Source organism: Thunnus albacares, chromosome 9 (genome assembly GCF_914725855.1).
Source record: "Thunnus albacares chromosome 9, fThuAlb1.1, whole genome shotgun sequence".
NCBI classification, from domain to species: domain Eukaryota; kingdom Metazoa; phylum Chordata; class Actinopteri; order Scombriformes; family Scombridae; genus Thunnus; species Thunnus albacares.
Window position 1 is genome coordinate 32,470,364 of NC_058114.1, and position 18,629 is coordinate 32,488,992.

At 38.8% G+C, this 18,629-nt stretch overlaps 1 protein-coding gene and 1 long non-coding RNA gene across 2 annotated transcripts; one reads left to right on the plus strand and one right to left on the minus strand.

Annotated features, from left to right (window-relative positions):
* Positions 1–3,071: 3,071 nt before the first annotated feature.
* On the plus strand, positions 3,072–7,961 carry LOC122988750. The gene is made up of 2 exons (XR_006404873.1): positions 3,072–7,192; positions 7,597–7,961. It is a non-coding gene; the product is annotated as an uncharacterized LOC122988750 (long non-coding RNA).
* Positions 7,962–9,048: 1,087 nt separating this feature from the next.
* On the minus strand, positions 9,049–17,947 carry ttr (transthyretin (prealbumin, amyloidosis type I)). Its single transcript, XM_044361331.1, has 4 exons — positions 17,818–17,947; positions 14,971–15,110; positions 14,750–14,885; positions 9,049–9,634 (listed from the first exon to the last, which is right to left on the minus strand). Exons 1-4 carry the CDS (start codon positions 17,887–17,889, stop codon positions 9,527–9,529), a joined length of 456 nt encoding a protein of 151 aa, XP_044217266.1. The 5' UTR covers positions 17,890–17,947; the 3' UTR covers positions 9,049–9,526.
* Positions 17,948–18,629: the final 682 nt, after the last annotated feature.

Consider the following 18,629-nt stretch of genomic DNA (forward strand, 5'->3'; position numbering starts at 1 on the left):
AGACAAGTTTTTGTCTCACTTTCTATTATAATTTTTTTTTTTTTTTTTTTTTTTTTTTTTATACATATCATTTTGTTAGGCGACAGTATTCCTTTAAAAAGGAGGGATCTGAGCGAGGTCGACATAAACGTTTGTGATGTACATTTTTTTAAATTTTTGATACATGGTATTTATTTTCTGATTCAGGATGTTTTAAGAAGCACTCCTGTCTGTGTCACTCAAGTGTTTTGCTGTTTGTTTTTTGCTGCACTGCTGCTGAATCCGCATGAACATGTATGTAAATATCGGCCTCTTAAAGCTCGAACACAGAACACAAATATGTAAATATCGGCCTTTAAACGCTCGGGCATATTACAGTGATATTCCAGTGGGTTTGAATTTTATTTTGGCAGCTACCTTCTTTCTGAGGATTTAATAAGAGTGAGTGGTTTCTTCCTAACAGGAAGATGTTCTAACAATATAGGATGTTTGGCTTAAAAAAAAAAAGAAAAACAGAAGTATCCAAATCTCAAGATTTGACATTATCTTTTGCATGCCTTAATTTATTTTGTTTACCAGATATTCTTTTCTTTTCAAGCATAAATTATTTCATTAGTTCGAGATGTGTATATTTTTAATTTTGCCTTTTGTTGTGCATTTTCTGCCTTTTTTTTTTTTTTTTTTTTTTTTTTTTCTTTGAGGTGCACTGTGTGAAAAGAGTTAAGCTGCTCCTCAGTGGGAGGGAGGCATTACTGAGCTGCTCGGTGATGTCTCTGTACAGGGAGCAGGGTCGGCCATTATAGCAGGAGTGTGTCCACACAACATGCTTTAGTGCAGGTTAATGGTCTTGTGAGTGTATGTTTTGTTTTGTCTCAGATGTGTTTTTAATTTTTTTTTTTTTTTTTTTTTTTTAGTTCTTTGTTGATTTTAGTGCTGGCCATGTGATAAAGCTCTTCATTGTACTGTACCATGCGCTGAAGCATGGGGATTTGGGCTGGATGCTGTGTGTGTCTGGACTGTGGTGTTATTATTTTTCCTAAGCTTGTGAGGCAGTCAGAGGGGCCAGAATGAGAGAACTTTAGCGTCAGCCGCTTATAGCTGAAGCTACTGCTGTTCTTGAATGGCACGGTCTGAATGTTAGGCTGTGAAAAGTTTCATTTCTTAAAGCTTTGAGCACTATAAAGATTGCGTGTAGGCAGATTATTTTTGACCAGATGTTCACTGTTAAGATTCTCCTCTATATAGGTTTTGAATTTGACCAAGAATTGTATGTTTGGACATTTTCTCTGATTGTATGTCCAAAGATGTTAAATCAGAACTCTGGCTATTCCAAAACCTGGAGCTTATTTCTGACATTCCCTGTCCTGGAGATGAATTCATATCTTGTGAACTGCTGCACCACAGAATATCTGAAAGGCTCCTACATGCTGTGCAAACCTGGGCTGTACTAGAAACATCCACTGATGGCCAGTTCAGACCAAAGAAAGGCTGCTTCACATATTCCCACAGTGTGACTGCTGCTGTGACGCATCTACAGACCAACCAATCAGAATACATAGTAAGATGTATAGACATATACTGTACATGCATATACTGTATATATCTATAGTAAGCAGTTGTTTTTTTTTTTTTTTAACGGTTTTGGTCATGGAGCTCATGATCATATTACATGGAGTTTGCCTAACTGTCATAGAATTGTAGATATTTGTAGGTAAACAACTGAGCAGTCTTCACCAGCTGATGAACATCATGTGATCTGATCAAAAGATGCAGAACAGCTACTAAATGGATTGTTTTGTCACCTGCTGTTTCCGATTTCAAGACTTTATGGAGAAATCACCTTGGACTTTGGGAAATTGTGAAGAGAGTTGCAATGATTTGTATTTTAATTCAGTAATCAATTGGCAACTATTTCAGTATTTTTTGTTCAAAAACACCAACCATTACCTGGTTGAAGTTTCTCCAGTGTGATTTGCTGCTTTTCTGTGTTTTCCGTCATTGTAAACTGAACATCTTCGTGTGTTGGACTGTTAGTTGGACAAAACAAGGCATTTGAAGTTGAGCATGAAAGTTCATTCTTGAGCTTGGAAACAGCAGTTTGACAGAAAAAACAATCCTGAGTCAAATTCTACTTAAAAGCTTTTTAACACCTCTCACAGACTTCTGAAAGCTCTGGGAAAAGTTAATAAGTGGACCTTGAGTGAGGTTATTATTGTCAGAGATTTTAAAGACTTCTTGGCTCTGAGGAACTGATGGATATTTTTTATTTACCATTTTCTGAGATTTTATAGATTAGATGATTCATCTGAGTGGCATCTTTCAGTATTTTCTGACACTTTGTAGTGTTACGATTCACCAGACATTCAATGCAGTTTGACATGCCTCAAAATTAATATCGTATAATCTGACACAGATTGCTCCCAAGATTATATTACACCCATCGTGATTAGGGGCCTTTAGTCATGCTTGCTGTGTTGTATCTCTCCTGTCCAGCACTAGCAAGCCAATAAAAGCATGTATTGATCCTCGCAGCTAATGACAGTTTATCCATGGCCTCATAATCTGAAGTGTTAATTCTTCACCACTATCACAGCAGTGCTTGAGTATTGTGTTGACATGGTGTTCTTTGAGTGATGTTGATATTTGGAGTGGCACACACTCGCAAGCATGATACAGGCAGACATTTAGTGAAATAAATGAGATGATGTTAAGAATAGAAAGAAGAAATGGGGTTCAGGTATGAAATAGCCAGAGTGATGTTCCTAATTTATTTTCTATAGTTTTACAGCATTACATGTCATTACACCCAGGGTTCCTCCACGCAAGTGCTGTGAGGCCTTCTGGGAAAGGTTGTTTTGAAGCCAGTGGAAACCCCCCTCCCCCCGCCACCTTCCCCCTCCTCATCCCAAAAGCCCTTGCAGCAGTGAGCGTTGGAGCACCTTGTATATGTTTACAGAGTTCTTTTTTTTTTCCTCAAAAGCAGAACCTTCAACACTTCTTCATATGTGGATCAGATCAGAGAGCAAAGCAGAGTCATCAGTCGGTCTCAAATTGTGCAGGAGTCCACCTCTTCTAGCCTCTAGAAGGTCGGTCTTTCCGACCCCACCTGTCGGGGTTTAGTTTAGCTGTCTGGGGAACCACTTTCAACAGTATTGGTTTAGCAGATGATTCTCTTGTGCTATGCCTTTCTTAGCTTAGTACCATATTAGTTGCATAAGAGAAGAAATCACCCCAGTCTCGGTGCATAATTGTATAAAGTGTCAGGTTACTCCCTGCAGAGGGCGCTGTGACCCGGTTGTGTAGCAGTAAGATAGTGTTGTTGAGAAGTGGTTGATGTTGCCATGCTGCTCAGAACATTTGTCATTGCCTTGGTGATCAGCTGGTTGAGGCGTATAAAGTACCATGTTGTTGCAGTTTTAATTAGATATAAACTCACCACCATGCACACACACTCTGTGGATCTGTTCTGTTGCTACAGTGTTTAATAGAGCAGTAATGCCTTATTTCGCCCTATTATTTACAGCTTATAGTGAGATATCAAATATCTGATAACCACTATTCAGTTTTTCTTTGCAGACAATATATGAACTCATATCCATGAAGAACTAGTCTAGTACTGGGGTTCAAACAGGAAAGCTTCCACATAAATCACATTTATTTGACTTAAAGAACCAGTGTTTAGGATTTAGTGGCATCTAGTGGTGAGATTGCAGATTGCAACCAATTGAATACCGCTCCCCTTTCAAGCATGTAGGAGAACCTATGGTGGCCGTGAAACTTGCGAAAAAGGTGAAAGGCCCTCTCTAGAGCCAGTGTTTGGTTTGTCCGCTCTGGGCTACTGTAGAAACATGGTGGTGCAACATGGCAGCCTCCATGGAAGGGGACCCACTCCCTATGTAGATATAAAGGGCTTATTCTAAGATACAGAGAAAACACAGTGATTCTTAGTTTCACATGATTATACATGAATTAAAATATACTTATGAATATTCCATTTCTGCCAATATTTCTGCTAATAAATCCCCCTAAATCGTACACACTGGTCCTTTAACCTCATGCTAATGGCCCACAGTTAGAGAGCCACTGGTCAAGTCACCAATGTACAAGTTTTATTACGTGGCTAACCTGGCCTCTATAGTTCCCCACCTCTGTCACCCACATTTTTTTTTTGTTTTAACCAGTTTTTGGTTAAAGCACAACAACAAAAAAAACTGTCATGTTTAATAGTGCTTTTATAAAATGGTACATTACTTTTGATAATGTACATTTTGCATTCCCAGATACATTTCACTTTTCATTCTTGTTGCAGCAACCTGCAGTATTTTCAGCCCTGCTGTAAGGTGGTTTAATAGCAGAACGGTTAACATCCAGTTTGGATTCAAACAAGACACCACAGCAGTCAGAAAGCTGCTGTTGAAGAGACTGTAACACTTTCTGGGCCTTGAACCCTTAAAGAAAGGCATTCTGGGAGCAGGACTAGCATTACGCTACCATTAAGTTGCAAGAGACAGATTTAAGGAAGAAATAAAACAACAACTTTTGTCAAAATTGATGCAGCAGAGGCAGATATCAGACTTTTAGTCTCTATCATATGCTGTTATAAGCTTCAGAAACACTTAAAACTACACTTCCTACAATACAACTCAAATCACAGATTTCTCTCAAACTCCACACCCCCAGTTTGTAATGCAGGCAAGAAAAGATAATGCTGATAACATCACTATGACATCATCAGGGTTTTTTTTCCTTCTCATTGTCTAATAAATGAGGTGGGTCAGTTGAAGATGCGTTAACTAAAAAAGTCTTCATCACAGAGCAACTGAATGAAATGACTGTTATAAGTTGACCATATCCAACAGCATGAGGTTTCTAACACATTGTCATGCTTTTATATCATACCTGCTTAATTCAAGGAGCAGCATGGACTAGTTCATGTAACAGGAGCAGTGTTTCCCAGCTGGCAGCTCAGCGCCACAGAGGTGTGTGATGAGATGGTGTAACAGGGCAGTAAGCATGTAGCGCTTCAGATCAGGCCATATTCCATTATTCTCATCCGTTATCCTCATCCATTATTCTCATGTATCTCATTTGCAAAGCCAAACCTCTGGTCCAGATGCCAAGTTCTAAACTGTGGGACTGATCTGTCTTCAGTTTAGTCAGTGTTCTGTATTTGTTGGCTCTGAGCAATGTGTTGGTGTCAGGTCAGCGGGTTCCTGGTATAAGCCTAGGTTGACTCCACCAACCTCAGCTGCCCTTTTTATCACTTAAAGGATCCAAACATATCTACGTAATTTCATGTTTTCACCATTAGACTACTGTATTGCAGAGTATTCCATTTTGCAGTATTTATTTGTGCCTTGAGTTCTTTTTTTCTTTCTTTTGTTTCACTTTACATTCTTATTGAAGAGATTACTTTTTTTAACTGGATTGTAATTTGTTTCTCCCTTCATCTTAATCATATCTGACTGAGTGTGAAATGTTTTTATTCCGCCTGGCTGATTAAGAATCCATGCAACATTTTGCTCAATATCTCCGGTCCAGTGTTAATCATCATGTGTAAGAATCCACTTCCACTGCCTGTGGATCATATTCAACATAAGCCTTGCCCCAGATGCACCAAGACTGAGTTGTGAGGATGATCTGCACATTTAACGCATGTTGGTCGCAGTTGATATTTCATCTCATTTGATAAGAAATCCTTGCTGACCTAGCTTTAGTGCAAACTGCCCTGCAACTGGACTTAAACAAGATCCAGTCATTACAATCAAGCACAAATAGCTTAAGCTGTCAGGTTCGTCCGCCAACAATTGCACTCGAAAACTCTTTTATAGCCTTCAACCTGCATGGCCTTGCCTACAAATAAATAAGTGGGTACATTAATGCGATTTACATCCAATTTACATATGCATGATGACCAGAGCAGGCACAGAGACGCTTTGCTTTTGTGATCAGCACTGCAGGCAGCTTTCCACTGAAGAGCAGTTACAGTACAGCATGATGTATAATTTGTTCATTTTGGTGATGCTGTGCAAAAAAAAATCTGGGCCTGATGTTTCTGAGTATTCTGGTACAAACTGGTTATGTGGAAGTTTGTAGCATTTAGTCTTTATTTTTTTACCATGTTCACCATGCGCTCATGACACTGTATGAAAATGTCTTATCCATTTAACTCACAAAAATGCAAATTCGAACCTTACCGATAAATCTGTATATTTGCTGCTTGTCAGAGATATTGCAGCATTGGCGTATATGTTGCTAAGTAACAATTTGCAGTCCAGAAATGTCAGAGATGTTTGAGGTCATTTAGAAACAGTGTTGCTGTTATATAGGATGTCCACCAGAGGGCACTGACCAGTAAAATATCCCACTGAAAACATATCCTGGATGCAGGTATTTAATACCCAAATTTAAGGAATCCTCACCAGAAATGCACCAAAATGTTTTTGACAAAAACTCTCAGCATAAAGTCCCCCTACTGAATATTTTTGGAGCTTTCAGTTATATCTTCTGGCCTTTATAGAATGAAGGAGTTCACTCATAATTAATAGTTATATAGTTTGCTCATAACATGATGATAACAATAGAGCTAGGCCGGCAGATATATTGGTATCACAGTATGTGTCAGCCAACAAGTAACAAAACTTTAGTACAAAAAAGACCAAAGATTCGTTTGAAAGAATTCCACCACAAGGCGCAAAAGCTTTCCATTGTATCATACAAAGTTTTAATCCCAATGTTTAATCCAACATGAACGAGAGGTCCTTAAAGTGTTCAGAATCTACAATTCCTTGACAACAGGGCAAACCTCATCTGTTGAGGAATATCATGTGCTATGATCGAAAGCTCCAGAATTGCTACTAAAGGAACTTGTGAGATTCGAAGGTCAAGAATAACCTTTAAATCTCAAATGCTTTAAGTAATTTAGAAACTGTTGCTCTTACATAGTTTGTCCACCAGAGAGCACTGTCCCACTCAGTACAGAATTATGTATAAAAACTATTTTAAGGAATTCTTATCAGAAATGTTTACTTCAGAAAAGAAGAATGTTTACATTCAATCAGAATAATGATCAGTATACCATAACTTTCAAATATCAGCCTCAAATTCAGAATAAATCAAGCTCTGGATAAAAACTGAACTGTTTTATAACTGAACAAACTCCATCTGCTAAAGAAGGCTACAAGTTTTAGCTGAAAAGTCCAGAAAAATTCCAGTAAGTGTAGATGAGCTAAGAAATTTTTGTCAAACTGCAATTTTCCAAAGTCGTTACTGTATATGTTAAAAAAAACAACAAATCTAGGCTGATATATTATATGATGGATTAACAGCCCAGTTTGTTTTTATTGTTTCATTGCTAAATGACAAATTAGATATTTTCTGCTCAATGTCCTGAGTGCTGTATGAAAACAAAAATAAGGACTGAAAGGGAATAAATAGCCAGGGTAACCTCCCCTTGTTCCGCTGAACTCAGCCTGGGTGTATTCAACATCACTTTCATCACAGTGTCATGTGGGAGGTGTGTGAGTGGCGGGCAACAAAATCTGTCAAATTTTCTCTTCAAATCTTTATTTTTTTTTTGTCCTATAACTCTGTATGTCCTAAACATCTGATCACCAGGTTCTTCATCTCTAAACGAGTTCATGTTGAAGAAAGAAGCTGAATTCACACACTGAGCCAACCTTGTGAAGATGTTAATGTAGCACCCACTCTGCACATGCTCAGTTCCGTCTCGTTCTGCCTCTCACTGGCTCAGAAGCATGTGCCAGAGGCCCCAACCCCATCCCCAACCCCTCCCTCCAGACATCACTGAACTTTTTTTACATGGTGAAGTTAGCTCCATTGTCAAACTTCTGCAGTCTTTGGTAACAGACAGTATAAAAAAGTTTGAGTCTGGTGTTGAACCGTTACTTTGTAAAGTTTTTTTTTTTCTTTGTCAACAGAAGACAAAATAAACACTTCATTGCCATATTCTGGAAAACAAACGTGATGTATGTCTCATTTATTTGCTTGTGTTTATGAAGTAAGATTCTCAGTCATTGTCATCCAAGGAGGGTTGAATCAAGGGCACCTGGACCTGGTCGTAGATAGTTGAAGATGTTTCGCCTCTCATTCAAGTGTCCTCTTCAGTTCTAACTGACTGGCAGGGAGTCCCAGGTATTTAACCTCTGTGGGGTTGTTATCGAGGTCATTGATACCACTTGGTTTGTTAGTGCTCCTGGCTGATGTAACAAATGTCATTAGAGTCACCTGAGGCCAAGTTTAAACAACATTTATTGGAGTTGTTTGCATAAAGTCAAATGTGAATGGTTGTTAAGTCTCCTGGAAAGGGATGAAAGAACATCCCATCATCATCAAAACATCAAATGCGGGATTATCTTTCGGAGAATCTATGGCAAGGAGCACTGAAGCTCTTCTGACCACTCATGGTAGAGCAACTCCTTACTAACACTTTTAGTTTCATTCATCACCTTTCTATAGATTCAAATGGAGGACATTTAAAATCTACATAAGCAAAAAGCTGACTTTTTGTCTAGTAGGGATGTACTGATCCAACCTTTTCACTCCTGATACCTCACCATATACAGATCTAACTGGGAATTTTTTTATACAGTACCACATTTTAAATCTGTATGTCGTTGCGTAGGTCGATTGGATTTTAAAGCCCCCTCCCCTCCATCCCCCACTCAAAAAAGTGTTTTGCTTTATGTAACCTCACCATGTTGTTCTTTGTGCAGAATGATGTATGTGCAGAGTTTTTCACATTCATATTCTGAAGGAGGAAAGTTTCTCTGAGCTCACCTTAAAGCTCAGTTTAAGTTGTGTACTTATGAGTATGATTTGTGATGTCACAACTAGTTTAGAGCCAATCATGATCCAGCATGTAACTTTCACAAGTGTGATGTGGAAACTTGAAGCCTCCAGTGCAAAAACACTGAGAATGGACTTAACAGTGAAGTAGGAGACAGCAGGACCAAGCAGGAAAACGTTACATATCAACAATTTGCATATTCATAGATTATTAGGTAGTTGAACTTTCTTCTTTAATGGAAAAAACACATCAGACACAAATGATTGTTGAAAGCAGAGTATTTTATATGTCTTAGACATGTTTGGAGGGGATCTTTAATGTAACATGATGAGGCCAGGTATTACTATAGCACTAGAAACTGAGTCAGTGACTTGTGTGACTGAATGAATGTAACTTATCTGATGATTAATGTTATATGCATGTGTCATTATTGTCTAGTAGAAATTTCCTTTCAAATAAAACACTAACAGTGAGCTAAGACTTGCATTGCCAGCCTCCTTATACTTTGCATAGAACACAAATAGTACATAACCGTTACAATAATATTAAATACAGATTGACGGTTTGTGAAAGTAACACTTTCAGAACTGAACATCACATCGCTGTAACCGCTAAATCACTGAAACCAGTACAGCTACATTTAAAGCCTCCTGAAGGTGAATTGATATTACAGTGTGCTTGTGAAAACGGCTCACTGTCCCAATACTTCCATCAGACTGTATAAAAGGTACAAGTGTATCACTGATGTGTGTCTGTGACCACGGCGGTGGTGGTGTAGGAATATGGACTGAGCAGCAAGGCCAAGGTGTAGTGACGATGACCTTCAGCATGGGCCTCAAACACCACCTGCCCACACACACACAAACAAGAAATCAGAACATGAGGGTCAATGACAGACACATTTACACTCAGTATGAGATACACAGTAGAGGGCAAAGTCACTTTTAAGGACAAGAGATTTAGGGGAACTCTTACTGATTCAACTTTCAACAAAGTCCAGACCAGCTGAGAAGGGTCTTTCCAGTTTTTTTCTTTCCTGTTATCTTAACAGACATTTAGTTTTGAGAACAAGTATGTTTGTGGTGTATATTCAAACTAAAAGCAACGTGGCTGACACTAATGAAGGTTTAGAGGTGAGGTTTTAGTTCATTCAGTTTCTATTAAAATACAGTATTATGTAAAGCTTTGGTGCAGCAGAATTGGAAGCTAAATCATGATACTCTGTGTTGGTGCGGCTCTGGCAGACATGACATCACACAAAGCCAGACAGACAGAGCCAGACAGACAGGACCATTGCCTGACAGAGGCACTGATAGTAAGGACACAAACAACAGTACATCTGTCACAAATGTCCTCTCTTCTGCATTTTTTGGCCAAACTGAACACTTACAATGTGATGAAAAGTTTTGATGGAATTTTAAATATTCACTTCATCTTGATATAGAAATCAGACTTTGTGTATGACAAACATAAAGAGGCTTTTCGTTGATAACAGATGACTTTTGGCCAAGTTCCGAGAAGTGTGTCCTCACACTGGGGACAAACAGTAGAATAGCAAACAAATGCTTGAACTAGCAGACTGATGACAGTCTGCTAGTTTGATAGTTGAGGACAAGGATAACCCTGTCCTTATTTAACACAGTCAGGCATAAGATCAGATAACAGAAGATAAACCTCTGGACATGTTATACAGAGCATCAGAGCATCTTCCCCCTAGTAAGGGCAGAAATTGAGTAAAAAAGTTTTTACCCCCTTGTGCCTCGCCTCCCTTAAAATGCAGTGTTATTTTTTCCCACGAGGTCAGCTATCACTGTCATTTTAATAAAAAGATTGAATCATTTTCTTTGACACCAAAGAGACATTTATTATTTTGTCTTTGCAGCCATGTCTTCCTTCGTTTCCTCCAATGAGTGAAAGTGTTACTAGATGGGAGTGATACTGGAGTGACAAAAAGTCAGCCAATCAAAGCCTGGAACCTGGACAATCCTCATAAACATAGACCAATTTTCATCTATATACACATATACATTCATAAATGATGTATAAGAGCCATCATAAAATAAGTCCTTTAGATAATGTTGAACCCTTGAATCCAGAAGTGTTTGTCTCTGAAGCTGAGGTACTCTTCATTGACTTGGAACATGAATTCTCCATAAAAATCCCAAAACACAATACTATATACACCCAGTCAGACACAGAGGTTCACAGCTGCTCTTCAGCAGCGACAGCAGGACTGGTTAGTTCTCGTTGCTGCAGACATTCTGTGCTTCGTTGTACTATAACTTGTGTACAAAATATATAGCCCAAATTATCACAACCACCCACACAATTTTTAGCTGCACAATCAAATAAAAAGAACACTGGTCCCAGTGCTTGGTAAATGTCAGCTAGTCTGTGTGGTCAAACATGGTATTGGACCCTTAGTAAAGTCTACGAAAGCCAGGTGACATCGGCATCCTTTAAAAAAAAAGGCAAACCACTAGATGCTGTGACTATCATGCAACTACAAAACTGAATGGACAAGTCCCTGGAATTAGTTAATGCTTTATGGTATAGTGCTTCTGTGACCAACACAGCAATGCAAATATGTGACAGCACACTATAAAAGGTAGCAACAGCTTACATTTTAGCCTACCGGGCCCTCTGGTTATTGACCACTCCTTTTTTTGTCATATTGTTACCATCTGCTGGACTACATAATACATCTATGGACTACACACATAATACATCCATGTACTACATAATACATCCATGGACTACACCATTGGAGTTGGCAACTTGGCAATGGCTGTGGTAATGGATATATGTAGGTTTGTCCTACGAGGCTGCCGTACTCAATGTAAACAAGAAGACATTGTATAAAGCCGGTGCAAACTACAGAAGTGTGTCCCCCTCATATGATAATGTGACTGTTAGACCTAATTTAATGATATATTTAATAAGAGAGTAGAATAGCATGGCTAAAAGTCTCTCTCTGGCTAAAAGCTTCTCTTACAAAATGCTGCTCTTGTGTGGGCTCTTATGCTCTTATGCTGCAATCCATTGCAAGTCAAAAGTTAATAGTTCCGAGTTGGTAACCTGACAAGTCTGAACTTCACAAGCATCTACTGAGGACTGATATCAATTACTGCAGCCGATTTAACAAATTAGCACGTTTAAAAGGTACAGGAGGAGTAGGCTAGTACCACATGCTCACAAAGACTTCAATCAAGGACAAATCAACTGAATGGAAATGGCAACTACAAAGTTGTTTCAGCAGGTTTCACAACACAAACACTACATTAAGTAAAAATTGATGTAAAGGTCATTCTGCTTACTGTTCACTGTGTATGCTGTCATATTGCTGTGATGTCAGGTGTGTTTTGGACTCAGGCTAGATAGATCTTGCCCAAGTTTCCGACTTGGGATTTTGACTTTAATGACTGTTCCATTGCACTTTTACATGTCAGAGGTAATTTTTTCCGAGTGCATCAATACAATTTTTTGATTAGTTGGTCAGGGTGCTGAAAGCGAGATCAAGAGGAAGCTATGGCGCCTATTATGACAAAATACAAAACAAATTAGTTTTTGTGGTTAATTCCATATAGAATGAATTTGAGGTAATATCAAAATGCTTAGAAATAAAAAGTATTTTGAAAATATGTATATGCTTATAGCATTGTAATATATTAAGCTTTGTAGCAGGTGGGGCACCGCACGTATTGGCCGACTGTCACTGGCGGGAAGTTAATAAGAAAACCAAAAGAGTGGGAGAGTTAGCTAGTGTTGACTTTTCAGAGTTGCTAATTAGCTATCAGCTACTGTGTTTTTGTGAGACTAACATAAGTTAGCTAGCAGCGACGGACAGAGTTGAGTTATTCTGTCAGCAAACAAACAAACATCACAGCAATAAGTGCAATGGAACATTATAATGTTTCATGGATATTTCATCTCTATGAAAGAAACAAAATGGACTTTGACATGAATGAATGCTTCTCTTGGCTGTCTGTGTGAATTTATCGGCTTGTTGTGTAGTTTTTCATGTTAAGTAAGAAGCTGTGGTGTTACTGCTGATGTCACTGACAAACTTCACATGAGTTTTGAATAATTCATAATTCCTTCAGGTTTGATGTCTCAGTTGTTCAGTGTAGGTTTGCTGTTAGATGCTTGTGGGAGTTTCCTTATTTTTGTTTTGTTTTTGAGCAACACTGTACAAAGAGTCACGAACTTCAGAAACTAACTAGAATACTGTAAGCCCTGTAGGCTATATAAATGCATATAGATAAGAGTGTGTAAGTCATGTATGTGATATACGCATATTTGATCTAAACATAAACTTGTCGATCTGTGAATATGTTCAGTGTTCATCCTTGTAATAATTAGTACTGATCTGTACCTATAGTGTATTGGAGTGTAAGCTTTTATTATCCAATAGAGATGGATAAGAAAGGTTAACTTTGTTAGGAAAAACACACATAGTTCAACTTTATACTTTACGTCTTTTTGGATAACTTGATTGACTTGGCTTCTGAACCGCTCCACTGCTAAAATGAATGCTTTGTTTCAGACAGGCCCCTCTAAAAGAAAAGCTGTCCCCAGTGGTTTAAAGAGGCCAGTAGTAATCAAGATGTGCTGTGGCTGCAGTACTCTGTAATGGGCTTCATTTTTTGATGAACCACAAGGTCCACCATGGCACCTTAAAACCTGCTGCACCTATCGATCAATCAGGAAGGAGTGTGCACTCTGGTGAGGCCCCTGCTGTGTCCTGCAGTCAGCAAACTGAGCACAATGAAAGTATTTCTTTGTCATACGGTCACTGCACTGTAATAGGCTCCGCTAGGCAAAGGTCAATGGTGCTCTTGTGCACTCCCAGCTGGGCCCAAATAAGCAAAAACTCAGCCTGTCCCAGTATCCTGACTGATCAAACAAAAACGCAAAAGATAAGAGAGCTTCATGGCCTTATTATTATTTTTCCTCGAGTAATACACATGTTCAACATGGCAACATTAGGCACAAAAAGGACACAGCTTACAGCTTCTGTTCTTCTGGCTGATAAGGCTTTTACTGGTGCTTGCAAATGGCCCAAACATTATCTGACAATGTGATGTTTGACCAGAAATCAGCAGTGGGCCATGGTGCTCCGTCCACCTGGCCTTTAATTACCGAAAGGGACAAGGAGTGTGCAACAGTGCAACACTAGTCACATTATGAAAAAGTCCCATCTTTAAAGGAGGGCTAACCTTCATGACCTGCCACAATCATCACTAAGACAGCATGGCTCCTCTCAAACTAATCCTGCAAAAAATTAATTCAGTACTTCTAGAGAGAAAACATGGCTTTGGTTGATGACCTTTGCATTACCTCAGCTGCAAATAGATACAACCATATGGATCAAATAATCATTTTAGTCATTTCTTTTAAAGCAAAATTTCTAAACATGTGCTGCTTCCAACAAGGATATGATGCTTTGCTTTGTCACACATGATAGTAAACTGAATATCTATGAGTTTTGGACTGTTGGTTGGACAAAATAAAGCACTTGAAGAAGTCACCTTGGGCTGTGGGAAATTATAAAGTGCATTTTTCACCATTGTCCTTATAGACAAAACAATTAATTAATCGATTCAGAAAGTAATCATCAGATTAATCTAAAATAGTCATTAGTCACAACCCTCTACTAAACATAGGGACATCTTCTTTGCCAACATAACAGCTGTGCTGTTGTTGAAAAGGACATATTGTAGCTCTGACTAAGCAGAGTAGCGGTCTTACAACAGGACATTTTAAAGGCAATGTACCAAAAATGTCAAAAAAATGACAAAAATGTTTCTGTTGGGGTGGTCAGGCCCCAGCTTGTACGGCCGGAGGTGAATCTCAAAGTAAGCACACTGTAAAGGTACAGGGTGAAAGAGTAGGATCTAACATTAGCATGATTCTTGACATAATGGTTACGTGGAGTCGTCATGACTCGTTTATACTCACATCAGCTACTTCATGGAAAGGTGTACTCCCCTCATTCTTCCAGTAAGCCTTGGTATCAAACTCAACGTGATACACTCCTGCTGGGAAATCCTGCTCTGTGATCAGATTATGAATCTCTCCAGCGGCATCTGTCACTCTGCAGTGAGGAGAGGTGAAATCAGACATCAGAGGATGGTCAGATATACATTTGACATACTCGACCTTCATGTTCTCACACATACCCGTTAGCAATCTGTGTCCATCCCCCATCAGCACCCTTCCGATGCACCTTGAGTGCCACCGATCCAGCTGGCGTCCCCTTCACTGCGTCCAGGATTTTCACCATCAGAGGACACTTTGTATCGGAGCCCCCGTGCCTGTCCTGCAGCACAGACACAGACTCTGCTGCACATTTTCACACTTTCAACATCCGTCCTAACACTGCCACACATGTTATTACCAGAGTTGGTCCAAGCTCCCTGCTCTCACTGGTGCCAAATCACACACACACACACACCCACACACACACACACACAAGGGTTCAGGCACCACAGTGTTACTTTATAATTTAGTCTCGAACATTCATCAAGTCTTGTTGACTGTGAAAAGAATGTTAACGTATAATAAGAAAAATCCTAAGAGTTAATCTATTATGCCTCCAGATTTAATTTTTGACTCTAGCTAATTCAGACTAAATTTATTAAAGACAAAACTACTGAGGGATAACCACAGTTGACCAGTAATCAATATGCAAGATTACAGAGGGCACAGTGACAGATTAGTAAGCACAGATGCTTTGGGATCAAAATCCTTTGTTTTATGTATTAAATTAGCTTTCACTGGGGTGCCTCCTCTAGCCTCTGGGTTGAGGCAGCCACCATGAATTGTGGTGTCATTTTACGTCCAGCTGGGGACCTTTGTTGTGTGTCATTCTCTCTCTCTTCAGCTGCTTTAGATTCTGAGGTTTTACAAATGAAGCTCCTTATCTTTGGTCAACAGGGTTTGTCAGGACACACCCATGTCTTACTGTTAGGCTCATATTTTTAATTCAAATTCAAATCCAATACATTTCGCTCAGTTGCAGTTTGCGTGTGAGGGTCAAACACAGACAGAAGTGAGACAGCACAATGTTGAAGATGTTGAGGTATGGAAGCCCTTCTGCTGAGGCACACTGCAAGCTGAGAGTCACTGGGGTTTAGTTTTTGCAAGCTCTATAAAACACATTTTGCTCCTACAGATTAGTCTTTGTGCATTGACTTCCACACTGATTACTACATAGATCTGTTTCTTGATTTCCTGTGGACAATAGTTTTAGTCCATAGGTTAGATGATAAAGTCAAAAAAGACATTATAGCCTGTGCTGTACCCTGTACTTAATTTTAATGTAAGCATGTAGAGCTGCATGCTGAACTTTGGAGAATTGGAGGCAGCTTCAGAAACACACTCACCACAACTCAGAATGTGAAACGTGATGCTTGAATTTATCATTTTTAGTAAAAAGTGAATCCAGAATCCTTGGACATGTATACATGAAGTCAGCCTCATTTACAAACTTCACTTTGACAAAGGCCAGTGCATTTAGCTTTGAAGTGTGCCTTGAAATTCAGCTTTTGTTTATTTACCTTTTAATTTTTTTAAATTTTTGTGTGAGAAGTTCAAATGAATGCAGTCTAAACCCAACCTCTACAGACTGTGTCTTGTATTTACAGTGCAGTAAGAGATAATCAGACTGGGAGTGGGTGTACATTGGCAGAGTGAACCAGGTGCAGGCGGATCAATGAACTTTAACATGTGGTAGATCAATCTGGCCTGTGTTATGTATTCACAGAAGCAATGTTTTCATCGCTTGGTTCAGTTTAGTCAGAAAACAAACAGAAAATAAATGTTGTAAATATTGTCTCCAAAAAAGCTACTACTGCTGGTTGCAGCCGGTTTACTATAATGTGATGTTTTTGAGGAAATGTACTCATGTACTCTGTTGATATTTCATATTTTTCATATTGTCTAAACTAATCCCATGAAAAGTCCAAAAACTATAATTTCCTTTGTTTTGTGAATTTTTATTTATCAAGGCAGCAGGAGATATTATTATGATTATGATGTTATTATCCTGTACAGTACAGCTAGACTGCAGTAAAGACGTCATTTCCCTCATAATAGCAATCTGTAGACTTGAAAGCACCTCTCTATTATGGGTTGCATTATTCATCCAGGATGTAAAGAAGAGACTTTATCCAACTACAGAGTTTGTGTGTTTGAGGCAAACATTAATCTGGTCATTTTATTAATTGTTAACCAGGAAAAAATGGAAGCATCATTATTTAAGACTTGTATAATATTCTCGCATTGACCTTAACATATTTTAACTTTACCACACTGTTTCATGCATGGGACACTAGCACAATGTAGAACTTTGATGGACTGCTAATACAATGAGTTACATGATTATTAAAATGTAAATTGTGTATGAATAGATTAAACTCTCAACTTTTCAATCACTGTGGTCATTTTCAAAAAGAAAGTCCTATCGTAAAAAGGCAGAGTATAGTAATTTAGGGTTACAGACCCATATCTCATCAGGGTTTAATTGTGACAGTGAGTAATATTGGATATAAAATTCTAACTATTTGAACATTGCATGTCTGGGCTGTGGCTGCAGGTTTTAAATATAGTTTATATTCATTTATGGGTTTGTTTGTTTTTTTGTTTGTTTGTTTTTTTTTTTTTTTTTACAAATTATTCAGGGGATAATTATTCCTTTTTCCTTTTCTTGAAAAGTTGAAGACCTGAAATCCATCCTTCCACACTCCTGTATCTGAATACCTCCTTGACCTTAAAATACTCTGAGATCTATAATCATCTTCTGTTGGCTATCATATAGGAAAACTTATGAATTTCAACTGTAACATGTGCAAGCTGAATATGAGAGCCATGAACCTTAAGATCTGAAAATTTTAATTTTAACATAATTTTCTCGTTCAATCATTGCAAAGATCTTTAGGAAACTAAAGTAATTTACTGTAAGAAGATTTCCTGACACAAACAATCACTGATTCTCATCCTGACATATTATATATACACACACTCACCGTGGGGGTGGGGGCGGTGTTGCAGAGCAGCACAGCAGAGGCTAGAAGCAGACAGTGCAGTGGTTGAAGCATGGTTGGCTGATGGACCGACAGACAAATGGGCAAACAGATAGACAGAGAGAAGTATCTGCTGTTCACACCTGACCTCCAGTCTTATAAGAGCGGCTGACCCCCCTCCCTCCATCATCCACCAGACCGCCCAGCTGGGTGGCTTACGTCAACATCTGGACAATGAATAACTTACTCTAAATAACTTTGACTAAATCAGCTTTGATCCAAACAGTATAGAAGGTTTAGCAGCGAATCCTCTCACCTGCACTGACAACTGAATAGACAAATGAGCCATTGTATCTACCTCATACATACTAATCATCATCTACTGCAGGGGCTCTCAACCTTTTATAACTTAAGATCCACTTTTGGTTGCTAAAGGGGACCTATTATACTTTTCCTTATTTTCAGTCATATATATGATGTAACAATGTCAGATGATCATATCAAATGTGGCCAAAGTGTCAAATAATGAGGTATGTAGAAGTAATCCCTGTGAGCAAAAAGCTCTTCAGACTGCTCTAAACGCTCGGTTTCCAATGTTTTTTTCTACTTTCAGCCTGAGCCGACGTTGGCTTGTGATGTATTTCTTTATATGGTCATCTGCTCCACACACAGCGTGCAAGTTCACTGCTCTGCTCCAATAACATTATGGCATTTTTCCATTGTTTTGGGGGTATCACGCCGAGCCATGACTCAAGCCAAGCTGGCACACTGTGAGTGTTTTTCCATTACACAGCAGGGCAAAGTAAAATAAGTTT

Excerpts from the sequence above, each read along its gene's own strand:
- ttr (XM_044361331.1), bottom strand. The coding sequence starts at position 17,889 with ATGCTTCAACCACTGCACTGTCTGCTTCTAGCCTCTGCTGTGCTGCTC. Across the intron at positions 14,886-14,970 it reads TGGACACAGATTGCTAACGG|AGTGACAGATGCCGCTGGAG; the intron begins GTATGTGTGAGA and ends TCCTCACTGCAG. Across the intron at positions 9,635-14,749 it reads CTTTCCATGAAGTAGCTGAT|GTGGTGTTTGAGGCCCATGC; the intron begins GTGAGTATAAAC and ends GTGTGTGGGCAG.